The sequence below is a fragment of the Lepus europaeus genome, chromosome 4 (genome assembly GCF_033115175.1).
Source record: "Lepus europaeus isolate LE1 chromosome 4, mLepTim1.pri, whole genome shotgun sequence".
Taxonomy (NCBI): Eukaryota; Metazoa; Chordata; class Mammalia; order Lagomorpha; family Leporidae; genus Lepus; species Lepus europaeus.
In genome coordinates this window covers 1672716-1687138 of record NC_084830.1, presented here as the reverse complement: position 1 = coordinate 1687138, position 14423 = coordinate 1672716, and the positions used below count along the sequence as shown (strand labels likewise).

General features: G+C 67.4%; 1 protein-coding gene across 1 annotated transcript in view; it reads left to right on the top strand.

The window, feature by feature from the left end:
• Window positions 1-14423, top strand: part of ADGRB1 (adhesion G protein-coupled receptor B1) — a 56484-nt gene that overhangs the window by 18789 nt on the left and 23272 nt on the right. The window contains 1 exon segment of the mRNA XM_062187920.1: window positions 14056-14197. Coding sequence (XP_062043904.1) covers window positions 14056-14197 — 142 coding nt within the window.

Here is a 14423-nt window from a genome sequence, read left to right as displayed (position 1 = left end):
CTCAGGAGCCGTGCACGTGTGCGTGTGTGTGTGTATGTACCTGTGTGTGGGCGTGCGTGTGCGTGTGTGTGTTTCGGGGTAGAGGAGGGTGCAAGGCAGACAGGGCGGGCTGCTGGGCCCTGGGCCCGGCTGCCGTGGGCCCAGGTCCTCATCAAGCACTTTCTGAGTGCCGGCCAGTCTCGGGCGCCATGACCCAGCGACAGCAGAGGGACGCTGGTCCAGGCCTGGAGTGGCCGGCTGGGGTGCGCGGAGCAAGGGGCGAGGCGGAGGCTGAGTAAGGCCCCGGGGAGCAGGGGCAGTGCGTGGGAGATGGGGTAAGAGCTGGGGGCTGGGTCCTGACAGGGCAGGGGTCCCAGGGGGCAAGGCCCTGGGGAGGGGTGGTCCCGGCCTGGGCCCCTACCCCTTCCGCGAGCTGGCCAGCGTGGCCACGCACCTCGCGCTGTGGGCAGTGCTGCATGTGTGTGCCCTGTGGTCAGGGCAGGCGTCGGAATGAAGGGGTGAGGCTGGGAGGGGTACAAAATACGGAGCTGAGGGGACGCGACGGCCGGGAAGGAGGCCGTGTGTGGGGCCGCATGGCACCAGCTGTGGGAGCTGGACGATCCACAGCTGTCGCTGACCCCCCTACACTCCGCCCCCCGAGATCCTGGCTACTGACAAGGCTGTGCTCTGGGGGGCCCTGGGTGGAGGAGCAGACAGCCCTGTGTGACAGCCATAGGGCACAGGGCCCGTGTGGAGCAGAGGCTGCCCGGGCGTGGCTCAGTGTCCACAGGTGCAGCCCCAGTGGGTGGGGGGAGCGTGGGCGAGCCGGGCCTCGCACCTCCGCTGCCTGTGTGCAGATACTGTAGGTTTTTCCAGCTCCAGGCCCGGGGGTCCAGTCCAGGAGGGCTAGGGGTGGCTGTCGGCCCCGGGAAGCCAGTCTGGCTCTGGTTCACCTCTGGGTCCTCTTGGTACGAATGGGGGGGGGTCGGTGATGCAGGGGTGGCACTGACGGAAAAGTAAGGGCGAGGCCCCCCGCGCCGTGGGCGGCCTCAAGTTTTCAGGGGCAAAGGTGGAGCTGGACCCCTCCCCCCGGGTGGCTGCCCTGCTCAGCCCCACCTCAGGACCCTCCTGTTTTCTGCAAGTCCTGGCACGGGGACCCCCAAGCTGCGGCCAAGGGGACATGCTGGCCCCGCCCCTCGGGAGTCTCCGCCCCTGCTTCCGGGTAGGAGCAAGGGGGCAGCGTGGGGACCCTGGTGGAACCCTCTGGGCACTGCTGAGGGTCAGCGAGGCCTCCACTGCCCTTCCTCACGCGGCCAAGGGGAGGGTCCCAGGGCGCAGGCAGGGCCCGCCCACCCCAGGCTCTGGCCAGGTGAGCTGCAGTGGTCCAGGTCCCGGTGCCAGGCCCAGGCCTCCTGGACGATGTGGTCGCAGTGCTGTCTGGTCTCCCCACTGTATCCATGGCTCAGCCTGGGAGGAGCCACTCTGTGCACCTGTGCCCGGGGGAGCAGAGGCCCCTGAGGCCTGTGGGCCGGCTGAGCACTCGCTGCTGGGGACCTGGGCAGCCCTGGAGGGGGCCGAGGTGAGGCAGGGGCGAGGGTTGACCCCTGCCCCTGGCTCTGTGCAGTGGTGGGCGGCTCCTCCCCCTCTCATCCTGGGGACAGCTCAGGGGAGCCAGCTGTGTCCCGGGTGACTTGGAGCAGGGCATTGGGTTTCTGTGGGTGTGGCCTGTCTGTGGTGCTGGGCCTGGGTCGGGATTCTCTGTGTCTGCTGGGGAGGGGTGAGGTGGGTGATGCGTAGGCGGGGAGGGTAGAGCTGTGGCCGTGAGCTGAGATCCGGAGCTGTGATCCAAGCCGAGCCTTAGTCCTGGTCACAGACAGAACAGATCCCAACCTTGGCCTGAGCCCTGCTCCTGGTCACGCTGCCACTGGCACGTGTGCCAGACGCGCCGTGCACCTGCAGGGCCGCCTCCTCCTCCGGCTCCATGCGGCAGTGGACAGAGGGGCAGTGAGTCAGAGCTGCTCCCCGCAGTGCGGCCTCTGCCTGCCTCACCCTCACTCCCACACACCTGGCTCGTGTGCTCAGCCGCTCTGTGCCGCCTCCCTGCCTCCAGCCCAGCCGGAGTCACGTGCCCAAATCCACCGCCGTCTCAGCCAGTCCTGACCAGGGCCTGTGCCCCTCAGCCCTGCCTAGCCTGGCCGGTGGCCGAGAGGCCTGGGAAGTGGGGGCGGCAGGAGGGACGTGAGGAGCCCAGGGGGCCTTGCAGTGTTCCCGAACATCATGCCCCAAGAGACCACCACAGGGCTCGGAGGGTCTCAACCACGGGGGGCAGTGGCGGCCCCAGGAAGTGGGGTGGAGCCTGGGGCTTTGGGAGCAAGGCGGTGATGGGGCCCCCGGCAGCAGGGTTGGACGCTGGCCGGGTGGATGCCCCCCAGGAGCGGGAAGCGTGCGAGGCAGCGCTGAGGCACGCAGGTGCGGGCTGCTGGCCTGCAGGTGTGTGATGGAAGAGCAGGTGCCAGCAGGCGTGGGTGGGGAGTTGTGGGTGAGACGAGGCGTGGAAGGGTAGAGGTGCTGATGCAGGGGTGAGTGAGTGGGCAGGGAGGAAGGGGGCGCTCAGTGGCCTAGTCTTGCCTCACCAAATAAGCAGAGCGACCGCAGACCGGCGGCCTGGGCCCGCGGAGCTGAGGCCGGCACAGTCTCCCATGGAAGCCAGAGCTCTGTGAGCCGTGCGGGCAGTGCCCTGGTCCCACTGAAGGCCCTCGGGGACGCTGCTCTGCGTCTGTGCGTCACGGCCGGCTCAGCGGCCCCTGCTCCCCCGGCTTGTGGGAGCCTCGCTCGGGTTCCCTGTCCCCAGGCCTCGCCACCACAGCCCTCGCTAGGTCCAGTCTGATGTCCCCTCGAGGCCCTTGGCCTTATTCCCAGGTGGGGTCCAGTCACATCCCTGACTTGGGTGCAACTGGGGCACATATTTGGGAAGAGACTGCTCGACCCACTTAGGCAACTAGAGGTGGACGACCGGCGGACAGACGGACAGACGCACGGACGGGCAGGTGCGTGGATGGGTGGGTGGATGAGTGGGGGATACGGAGTGGGTGGGTGACAAGCTGCAACAGTGCAGAACTGCGGGACTCGCGCAGGACTGGAGCTGCCGTGGCGAGGAGCTGGGCTCCGTGGTCCTGAATGGACAGCTCCCTGGGCCGGCACCCGGGAGAGGCCACGTCTTGGACCCTCGTCATTGACACACACGGGGCAGCACTGGCCACATCCTCAGAAGCCCTCGGCCCTGTGGTCCCTCAGAGGTGGTGCCACGGAGGCCCAGAGTGGGGGGCGGGCCCAACGCGCTCCTGCTGCCACCCAGCTGTTTCTGGGGGCGTCTGGCCCCCGAGGGCTCTGGGAAGGGCAGGAAGTCCCCCGGTGGCCCCTGTCCAGCCAGCTGGGCATTTCTTTGAGCCCTGGGCCCTTGGCGCCCTCTGCCCGGCGTGGTCCTCCCCATCTGAGCCAGCGGAGCCGGGGCTGGGCCAGGCCGGCCCAGCTCACTGCCACCCTCTGGGCTCCTTCACGGAGCCTGACCCCCGGCCTGGCTCATTTCACTTGCGGAGCCTTGTTGGCCTTGTTAACCCATTCTGTGGCTGAGAAGACTGAGGCCTAGCACTCACCGTCGGCCGGGCTCCCTCCCCTGTGGGGACCCCAGCCCCACCTGGCACAGCAGCACAGCCGCCCTGGGGTGTTCAGGACCCAAGCCTGAGCCTCCTAGGGTCCCTGCCAGGTTGGCTTCCTGGTCCCTTTAAGAGCCTCCCCCTTCTCCTGGTTTCCTTGGAGAGGGCAGTCAGGGGCCAGGCTGGGGGCGGGAGGGGGCGGGGAGCGGAAGGGAGACTTGGCAGGGTCCCCGGGGCGCTGTCAGCGGCCGGTTCCCAGCCCGATTTCTCCCACGCCGGCCGGTGCCTGATGGGGACAGAGAAGGCGGCGGAGGGGGCCGGGCGGGGGGCCGGGCCCAGCACAGAAGGGCCATTTCACAGCCTGGGAAGCTCTCAGGATCACCCCGGAGGGGGCGGGGCGCCACCCCTGCAGCCTGGGCCCCTCCGTGCCCCCTCCCCTGACCCTCTGCAGGGCTCGGAGGGGGCGACAGGACAGGAGGGTCCTGCCCAGCACCGGCCTCCCCGGGGCTGGCGGGGGTCCTAGCAGTTTGGACAGCTCCTGGAGGGGGAGGGGACAAGGAGGGGCGGCCACCTTGCCCCGCCTGGCCCGGGGCTCACACCTGCCAGGCCCCTCTGTCCCTGCGCCTCAGGGATCCTGTCCGAGCACCCTGGCTCTCCTTTTCCTCCCCGGACGGCTGCATTTCCCGCTGCCCCCCCAGCAGAGGCCAGGCCCCCGAGGGCAGTGCCAGCTGCAGGGTCAGGCCATCGCACGGGGGGTGCCCAGCCGGCTGGCGTCATTCACCTTCTGGGGACAGATACCTGAGCCCTCCGGCCCCCCCGGTGACTGCCTCCTGCCAGGACCCCCAGCAGGGAAACCTGGGTCCGGCCACCCCTCCCCCACTCGTGGTCATGGGGAGGGCTCCGGGGAGGGAAGGCGGGCAGCCTGCCCAGGACGCGGCTGCCAGCTCCCGGCTGGTGCCCGAGGTGGAGAGTCCCCGAGGTCCCACAGCTGGGTGGGCCCTCCCTCGGGCTCAGGAGTCCCTGGCTCTGTCCACGCAGGCTAGTGCCACGTTGGGCCTCAGTACCCTCGATGCACGCCGGGACGGGATGGGTTCCTGCCTCCAGGGCCTCCGTAGGGGAAGACGATGTCCACCAGGACCCCCAGTCCCCGGCAGGCGCCCCCCCCCCGGGCAGTTGCATGCCCAGTGGCCCTGCTCCCTCTCTCAGTTCTAGAAGAAAGCCCTCACCCCGTGCTTGGCTGGTCCCAGCCCCCCTGGGGCCTGGCGGGGGAGGGACATCCGTCTGGAGGCTGCCTCCCTCGGGGCCCAGACTCCTGCTCTGGCTCTTGGGAGCCTTGAGCACTGCCCTGACATCGCAGGCTCCCGGGCCAGTGTCCACACTGCCCCAGTGTCGTTTGCCTGTCCCCCTGCACCCCAAGCCTTTCTTCTCACACCCCTGGGAGGAGGGGCAGCAGGGAGAAGCGGGACTCAGGTCGTTTCCAGCGGCCGAGCCTGGGCCACCGTCTGCCTCTGACGCGGGCTGCTGTGTTGAGTGGCAGGGTGTGTGCAAGGGACGTGGAGGCGGGCGGCTTCAGGGGACCGCAGAGAACACTGCCTCGGGCCAGCCCGGGACGGGGCCCTGGGCCGGTGAAGGGTGAGCCGGCAGGAGGTGACGGGAGCACCAGGGCCCAGGTGTGCAGAGGCCCAGGCAGAGAGGGGCGGAGGCGCTGCGGAGCCTGTGTCCTGGCCAGAGGTGGGCGGCAGGCGAGGCCTGGGCCTGGAGGCCCCCGCTGCCCCTCGCCTGATCCCCAGCCCCTTCCTAGGGACACAGAAGCGGCCCCCTGCCCTCGGAGGGGAGCAGGCAGAGGTGGACTTGGGCTGGGGTCTGGGAGGAGAGAGCTGAGCGGGGCCTTTGTGCCGGGAGCTCCGTCCACCGCCAGCCCTGACAGGTCCAGACTAGAGGCCAGCCCCAGCACCGTGGCCCCGCATGCAGGGTCCCGCGTCTTGGCCCTGGCGGGGTGATGGCCGGTGCCCGCCAGGCCCCTCACAACCAGGTGGCCCTCGGCGACCTCGAGGAGGCAGGGCAAGGGCAGGGGCTGTGCTTGGGATGTGCCTGGAAGGACGTGAGCCCCCTGCCCCGCCTGTCCAGAGCCCGCTGCCGTCTGCCTGCTGTGTGCACGGCACAGTACCCCAGCATCCCAGGAAGCCGGGGCCGGAGGGGCAGCGCCAGCGTTCTCATCTCCACAGGGGCCGACTGGCATGGGACTGGACCTGGGGACGACACCGCGCCAGCAAGGAGGCGGCTGTGCCCTTTCTAGGCCTTGGTGCAGAGCCGCCTAGAAGTGGGGACAGGTGACTGGGAGGTGCCCCGAGGTGGGCACGGTCAGATGCATCAGGCAGTGGCGACCGTGTGGCCGCCTGGGCTCAAGCTGTCATGTGTTCATGGGGAAGGTGGTGGTGAGCCCTCCTGCAAGACTGGCTCCACCTCACTGTGCCCTGGACACAGCGGGTGCTGGGGAATGCTCACTGTTGAGGCTGGTGTTGGAGTGCTGCTGGGGCTGCTGGTCATGGTGGTGGTGGTGGTGACAATGACCATGGTGTTGATGGACAATGACCATGGTGTTGGGATGCTGCTGGGGCTGCTAGTCACGGTGGTGGTGGTGGTGGTGACATTGACTGTGTTGGTGGTAGTGGTGTTGGAATGCTGGTGGGGCTGTTGGTCACAGTGATGGTGGTGACAACAATGACTGTGGGTGGTGGTGGTGGTGGTGTTAGAATGCTGATGGGGCTGTTGGTCACAGTGATGGTGGTGACAATGACTGTGGTTGATGGTGGTGGTGTTGGTGTTGGAATGCTGGTGGGGCTGTTGGTCACAGTGATGGTGGTGACAACAATGACTGTGGTTGGTGGTGGTCGTGTTAGAATGCTGGTGGGGCTGTTGGTCACAGTGATGGTGGTGACAATGACTGTGGTTGGTGGTGGTGGTGTTAGAATGCTGGTGGGGCTGTTGGTCACAGTAATGGTTGTGACAATGACTGTGGTTGGTGGTGGTGGTGGTGTTGGAACGCTGATGGGGCTGTTGGTCACAGTGATGGTGACAGCAATGATCACTGTGGTTGATGGCGGTGGTGGTGGTGTTGGAATGCTGATGTGGCTGGTGGCGGTGGTGATGGTGACAGCAATGATCACTGTGGTTGGTGGTGGTGGTGTTGGAATGCTGATGTGGCTGGTGGCGGTGGTGATGGTGACAGCAATGATCACTGTGGTTGGTGGTGGTGGTGTTGGAATGCTGATGTGGCTGGTGGTGGTGGTGATGGTGACAGCAATGATCACTGTGGTTGGTGGTGGTGGTGTTGGAATGCTGATGTGGCTGGTGGTCACAGTGATGGTGAAGGTGGCAGTGATGACTTCATTTGTGATGATGCTGGTAATAGTGACAGTAATGAGGGTGCTGTTAATAGGGGGATGTGTTGGTGTTGATGGTGATGGTGGTAAAGGTAGCAGCGTTAAGTGTGGTTACTGAAGATGTTTGCCTCGGTTTGGGTGATTTTGCTCCTGAACTCGTGCAGGTGGCCAGTCCCAAACTCACAAATTAATGGCAGTAAGAGGGCAGGAAGATACTCCATCTGTGGTGTTTTGAGGTGGGCCTGCAGGGAGTCCTCTGTGTCACTGGGGCTGTGCCTCAGAAGGTAGTTCCCATGTGAGGGTTGTTGTAGCTGGAGTTTGGGCCGAGACTTCTGCTTCCCAGCTCACCAGGTGACCCTTCCCCCACAAGGGTTCTGCTGCCCTCACGAGAGGCCAAACCAATGGGGCTTCCTGACCTTGGCCTTGAACCTCCAAGCCTGTGAGCTGCATAGTTGCCTCGTGTGTTTTGTGTTTTCATAGTAACAAAAAGTTGATGTTGTGTCAACAACGGAGATAACGCTGATGATGGTGTTTGTGTTTGTTAGTGGCAACAGTGATGTGACAACGATGGTGACGCTGCTAATAGTGATGGTGGTGGCAGTGATGGTCTGGATGGTATTGTTGGTAGTGATATTGATGGTGTTGATAGTGATGACTTGAGATGCTGAAGATTCATAATGGCGCTGGTAGTGGTGGTGATGGTGGTGTCAGCGATATGGCAGGTGGTATTGGTGTTGATGGTGATATAGATGGCGGTGGTGGTGGTGGTGGTGTCAGTGATATGCAGGGTGGGATCATTGGTGTTGGTGGTGATATAGAGGTGTCAGCAATGGTGGTGATGATGTGGATGGTGTTGGCAGTGGTGGTGGTGGTAATGTGGATGGTGTTGACAATGGAGGTGGTGGTGGTGATGTAGAGGTGTTGGCAGTGGTGGTGGTGATGTGGATGGTGTTGGCAGTGGTGGTGGTGATGTAGAGGTGTTGGCAGTGGTCATGGTGGTAATGTGGATGGTGTTGACAATGGAGGTGGTGGTGGTGATGTAGAGGTGTTGGCAGTGGTGGTGGTGATGTGGAGGTGTGGGCAGTGGTGGTGGTGATGTAGAGGTGTTGGCAGTGGTCGTGGTGGTAATGTGGATGGTGTTGACAATGGTGGTGGTGGTGGTGATGTAGAGGTGTTGGCAGTGGTGGTGGTGATGTGGAGGTGTGGGCAGTGGTGGTGGTGATGTGGATGGTGTAGGCAGTGGTGTTGGTGGTGATGTAGATAGTGGTGGTGGTGATGGTAGTGTCAGTGATACGGAGGGTGGTATCATTGGTGTTGGTGGTGATGTAGATGGTATTGGCAGTGGTGGTGGTGATGTAGAGGTGTTGACAATGGTGGTGGTGGTGGTGATGTGGATGGTGTTGACAATGGTGGTGGTGGTGGTGATGTGGATGGTGTTGACAATGGTGGTGGTGGTGATGTGGATGGTGTTGACAATGGTGGTGGTGGTGGTGGTGGTAATGTAGAGGTGCTGGCAGTGGTGGTGGTGGTGATGTAGAGGTGTTGGCAATGGTGGTGGTGGTGATGTAGAGGTGTGGGCAGTGGTGGTGGTGGTGATGGTAGTGTCAGTGATATGGAGGGTGGGATCATTGTTGGGGATGTAGATGGTGGTGTTGATGGTGACGGCCAGTGTAGATGGCTGAAGGCGCCGGCACTGGCGACGGCCGGTGTAGATGGCTGCTGAGGGCGCCGGCACTGGTGACAGCAATGACCGTGGCAGTGACAGATGTGATGACGGCACTGCTGTAAAGTCACTGCCGATGCTGCTGGTGGGGTTGCAGTGGCAGCTGACGGTGCGTCTGTGGTGAGAGTCAGGGCGCTGTTCACGGCAGGTGCAGCTCTGAGGGAAGTGTGCAGCCATCCCCGCCCTGGCTCCCCGTGGCAAGCAGGAACACTTCTGGCCCAGGCTGTGAGCCAGGTGCCTGCCAGGGTGGCTGGGAGAGCAGAAGGAGGGGCCCCGAGGCCGTGGCCATGTGGAGCGGGGCTTAGAGATGAGGCTGGGCTGACCGCATGGGCGGGAGCCTTAGGATCTGCCAGAGCCAGGGCGTGCTCGGGTCAGGAGCGCTCCGATTTCCAGCCTGTGGCCGGAAGCCCTGCCTCTGGGCAGCTGGCGCCAGGCAGCAGCGAGGAGATTGGCATCTTCTTCTTGGGGACATGAGAGTCCCTGGAGGCCCCGGTCACAGACCCGTGATGCCGGGTGAGGCTCAGATGCAGCCAGCACTGCCAGAGGCTCCACAGGCGGGGATGCCAGGTCCAGGGAGCCTCGGATCTCACCTGGTGGCTGCGACTCGGTAGGATCCAGGTAAGGCAGGTGTCCAAACCCAGCAGTGGGCGGGTCTCAGAGACCCGGGTGCCCTGAGTCCCCAGGCATCACCCCAGGCCGTGAGCCAGGGGAGCTGGAGCCGAGCTGGGCCAGCCCTGGGGACGCTCCCAGACTGGCAGCCAGACAAGCACTGTAGGAGGCCGTGCTCGGGAACCCTGACGGACCAGGTTGACTCGGGACAGAAGGGCACGCGGCCAGAGGGACCACCAAGAGCCAGGCCCGTGCGCAGACAAGGCCCCCAGGGCCGAGGGGCCGCACTACCGTGATCTCCGGCTGCTAGGTGAGGCAGGACGCAGGTTGGGGAGTGCTCACATGGCAACTGGGCGGGGTCTGGCCAAGGGGCCGGGTGCAATGATCAAGGATTGCGGGACAGGCAGGCAGGAAGCTTGGCCACCCGGGCAGGCTTCCCGGAGGAGACGCTGCTCTTGCTATGTGGCTGGGAAGGCAGCAGCAGGTGGCACGTGACTGGGTGGGTGGGGCTTGTCCCCAGAAGGGAGGTGGAACAGGGCTGGGTTAGGGGCACTGAGAGGTCTGGTGGGGGGGCTCCTGGCAGGCCCTGACTGCAGAGGCAACCCCCCACCCCGCACCCGCGTGCTTCTGCCGAGGCACGCGTTGCCTGCTCCAGGCTTCTTTCTGCCGTGTGGGAGGACACCCTATGAGTCATTCACACCAGAGTGTGAATTAGCCCATCAAATCCAAGGAGACCCCGGCAGTGCAGTCCCAGAATAGCACCTGCCTCGTGGGCTCCACGGGCGGGCTGCTGCTGCGCCCCCTGCCTGGCTGTCCCCAGATGTCCTGGGAGCACACAGGCCCTGACAGCTCTGCCCCTCTGCCATCCCCCGACCAGGGACGGGAGGCGGCCGGGCCCTGGGTGGCCAGGGGGGAGCTCCCCCCAGTGGCTTTCCCAGGGTCCCTGGGTTCCCCTCTGGGGCTGGACTGACCGAGCGTTCCCTGGGGGGGCGCCGGGTGGGAGTGGGGGTGTTGCGGGCGACATGCCCCAGGCTGGGCCTGGCCTGGCGATGGGGCAGTGCCCCCAGTGCCCCCCCCCCCGCTCGGTGGCTTCTCCTGTCCAGGCGCTGGGGGGGTGCCTTCACCTGGGACGTGGGTACAAGGTTGTGGCAGATGCCAGGATGCGGGGTCCGTGTTGGGGGCTGCCCTGAGCAGAACCCAGAAGGGGGAGGCAGGGCAGGGTGGGGCCAGGCGGCACAGCCTTGGCTCTGGGTTGGGGGGAGCTGAGAGCTCTGTGCTGTTATTATTGTTACTGTTATGCTTTCCTGAGGGAGAGGAATTGAGAGGAAGAAACCCCCCACCTGCCGGGTCACTCTGTCAGTGCCTCCCTCCGATGGGGCTGGCGCCCCCCAAAGCCAGTCACTCCATCTGGGTCAGGGCCCCTGACCACTTGAGCCGTCCCCTGCCGCCTCCCAGCGTGCGTTAGCAGGAAGCCGGCGTCAGGAGTGGACCCGGGACTCGAGCCCAGGCCCTCGGATACGGGGCAGGCACCCAGTGCCCGCCCTCGGAAGGCTGACGGGAGCCCAGCATGGCACGTGTCAATCAGGTGACACGCGTGACCACGAGGGCAGGGCACAGGCTGGCGGCCGGCGGCCGCGCAGGGGTGAGCAGCAGCAGGACAACGCTGATGGTCAGCTGGGGGTGGGGGGGACGACTCGGGGTGGTGGTGCTGGGAAGGGAGCCTGGCCTTCCCCCTCCCTTCCCAGAATGCCGTGCGCACCGGGCAGCCCCGCGTTGTGCTGGGGTCACGGAAGGGGACAGGCCATGGCTGGAGCTGTCCTGAGTGAGGCCCGAGACCCCAGGTCCCCACCCAGCTCAGGCAGGGCTGCCTGCTCCTGTGCCCCGGGGAGGCCACTGCCCCCTCTGCAGGGGCCGGCGGTGGCTGACCCAGCCTCCTCAGGCCTGGCCCAGGGTGGGGGGCCTGACCCAGATACCCCACGCCTGCGCGGCGCAGACAGGACGCGGCCCGTGGCCTCCCCGGGGGGCAGCCGCTGTGCGCACGTGGGTGCGTGGCCTGCCTGCGCCGCTCCCTGCAGCAGGGATGGTTTTATTCTCGGGGAAGAAACTTCGGGACGCTGAGAATCTGGGTCTTGTTGGAAGGAGGGGGACGGAGGGGCTCTGGCCATCCCCCGGCTGGCACGGGGAGGTGCCCCCACCCTGTCCCTGCCCGGCTGCTGGTCCCCAGCAGCGGCCAGCAGGCATGGCCCCCAGATCTGCTGTGCCCTAGGGGGAGGGCACCGGCCGGAAGGGAATCTGGGCCCTGCCGCCAGCCTGCGGTGTGGCTTCGGGTGGCCCCTTCATCTACAGGCTGACTGAGGATGCTTTAGAAAGGAGGCCGGCGCCGTGGGGTGTGGGGAGGGGCCCTGGCCCGGGCCGCCCCCACTGCCGGCCGCTGGGCCTGCACCCGGTCTCTGGCCCAGGGCAGGTGCCCCCCCGTCCCCCGTGGCTGCAGGGGCAGACTCCCCCCCACCCCTCAGCTGGCTGGGCAGCAGCCCCGAGCCCTCCCCAAGCCCTGGGGCCCCGTGCTGGCTGCCAGGCTGGCGTCTCCCTAGGCCCCCCACAGACCCGCCGGTGTGACTGGGCACCTGCTGGCCTCAGGGCCGTACTCAGAGCCCTCCCTGCAGCCCCCGGGCGGGGGGGGCAGCAGGATTCTGGGCGTGAGGAGCAGAGCTGGGCCGGGAGCGCAGCCCTGGCTGGCTGGGACGACGCCTGGGCCGTTCAGCAGTGCATGGAGGCAGCTGGCAGGTGCACTGTGGCAGCCGCGCTGGGGGGATGCGGTCAGCCAGGACGTAGGGGCTCTGTGCCCTGGTCAGGCCCACGGTCTGCTCCTGTGTGTGTTGGGGGGGGGAGGGGGCAGCAGCTTCTGCCCTGGAGCAGGTGGGGGTGCAGGCAGAGGGAGTGAGACCTTGGAAAGCCCTCAGTGCGAGGTCAGGGCTCCCTCTCCGTCCCCTCCGCACCCCCAGATGGTGCCATTCTGTGCTTAGCAGGATCTGCCCTGTTTCCAAGGCCTTGGCCTCAGGCCACCTTGTGCTGGGGAGGCAGGTGGGGGACGGGGGCCCCTCGGGCTGCCTGGACCCTGGCCTCATCCCCATGGCTGGAGTCAGACGCTGCCCCTTGGGGCCCGCCCCGCTCGCCTCTGGGAGTCGCACAGCCTGAGGTTCCCGGCCCTCCCCTGGCCAACGCCTATCCTTAGGTTCTTTTTATAGACACGGAGGACCCCTGAGGTGGGGGAGCTCCGGCCCTGTCCTCCTCACACCGCACCCCAGGGTAGGCCGACAGGTGGACAGGGGCCAGGTCACAGGGCCCCACAGCCCCGGGCAGCCTGCAGAGCCTTGGCCGCCCCTGGGCACTCCTGCCGGCTCTGCCTCAGGAGCTGTGAGCAGGGCCGAGGTGGGCGGCTGGGAGGGAGACCTGGGGGGGACGCAGATGCTCAGGGGGTCTCACGCCGGCTGAACCCCGTGAGTCCCTCAGGGTGCCGAGCAGTGTCCACCACTTCCTCCTCTCCCCTGCGCCCATTGCAGAGATGGGAACGTGCAGCGAGGGCAGCCCGGGAGCCCCGTGTCTGATCAGGGGCTGCGGGGGCGAGACAGGTCTGGGTGGCCAAAGCCCGACCCACAGGCCCCCGGTACTGGGGGGTGGGACGGAAGAGCCAGGGCTGGGTAAGCACCTTGCAGCTGGCGTCTCGGCTGGGGGAGTGGGGGGGAGCAGGACCGCTCCAGGGCGCACGGCTGGATGGGGGGGTCCCCAAAGCCCTGAGTAACTAGGGGACACGTGGGCCTTTGGAGAGCCGGGCCAGGGGGCAGACCACTCCCAGGGGAGGCTCCTGCGGCCGCAGCGTGGGTCCTCAGACGCGCTGACCGGCCAGTCCTTGAGGGACAAGCACGTGGAAGTTTCTAGACAAGAGCGCTGGGGGGGGGGGCGCCTTGGCTCTGTGGCAGGAGGAGGCAGTGCCGCCTTGATGGGCCCAGAGCCTGCTCAGCGCAGGGGGCAGCCAGAGGGGGCCTGGGTCAGAGCAGGGGGAGTCTGCAGCCTTGGGCGGCTCTCCCCAGGGGCGACAAGCCCCCCCCTCCCCGGAGGCGGGTGTGGAGAATGGAGCGGTCCCAAGGTCACCAGCTCCAGCCGGAGCCCGGGCTGTGGGGCTGCAGAGCCCCCAAACCGCCTCTTGCAGGCTCCGCGCCCCACCGCACCTTCCCCCCGGGCCCACGTGCGCCCACGCGCCCCCCCCCCGGGGCTGCCCTCCCCCTCTCTCCGGGGGCGACCCCCCTCCGGTGGGGGTGAGGGCGCGGGCCCAGGAGGAGCGGGGCGGCGGGGGCGGGCTGGGAGCCGGGCGCGGGGCCAGCGCCCCCCGCCCCTCCCCCGCTCCCCGCCCCGCGCTCCCGCGGGCTGCTCTCGGCGGCTCTCGGCGGCTCCGGCGCGCGGCGGGGCGGGCGCAGAGCGCGGCCATGGGCGCCCGGGCAGCGGGGCCTGGCGGCGGCGGCGGCGGCGGCGGCGGCGGGCAGGCGGGACCGCGGCTGCGGGCGCAGGTGCAGCCAGGCGCGGGCTCGGGGATGCGGTCGGGGCCGGGGCGGGGGCCCGGGCGGGCGCCGCTCGGGGGGGCCGGGGCCCGCCCGCGCCCCCCGCTGACGCTGCCGCCTGTCTCCCCCCCACCCCGTGTCCCGCCCGCCCCCAGACCCTCCTCCTCCGCCCCCCCGCAGCTCGGGCCCTGGTCGTGGCGCGGCTGCCGCACGGTGCCCCTCGACGCCCTCCGGACGCGCTGCCTCTGTGACCGGCTGTCCACCTTCGCCATCTTAGCCCAGCTCAGCGCCGACGCGGTGAGACCCCAGCCGGGACGCGCGGGGGAGGGGCGGGGCGGCGGCGTGCGGGGCGGGGGTGGGGGGCTCTCTGGCGCGCCAGGCCCCAGGCCCCGGGATGGTGGCCCGGGTCAGCGGGTGGGGAGGGGGCCGGCCTCTTCCCCTCCTGGGGTGGTCCCTGCCCCAACAGCCACCCTGGCCCCGATGGGATGGTGGCAGCCTCTGGAGAGGGTGGGTGGGGGCCCAG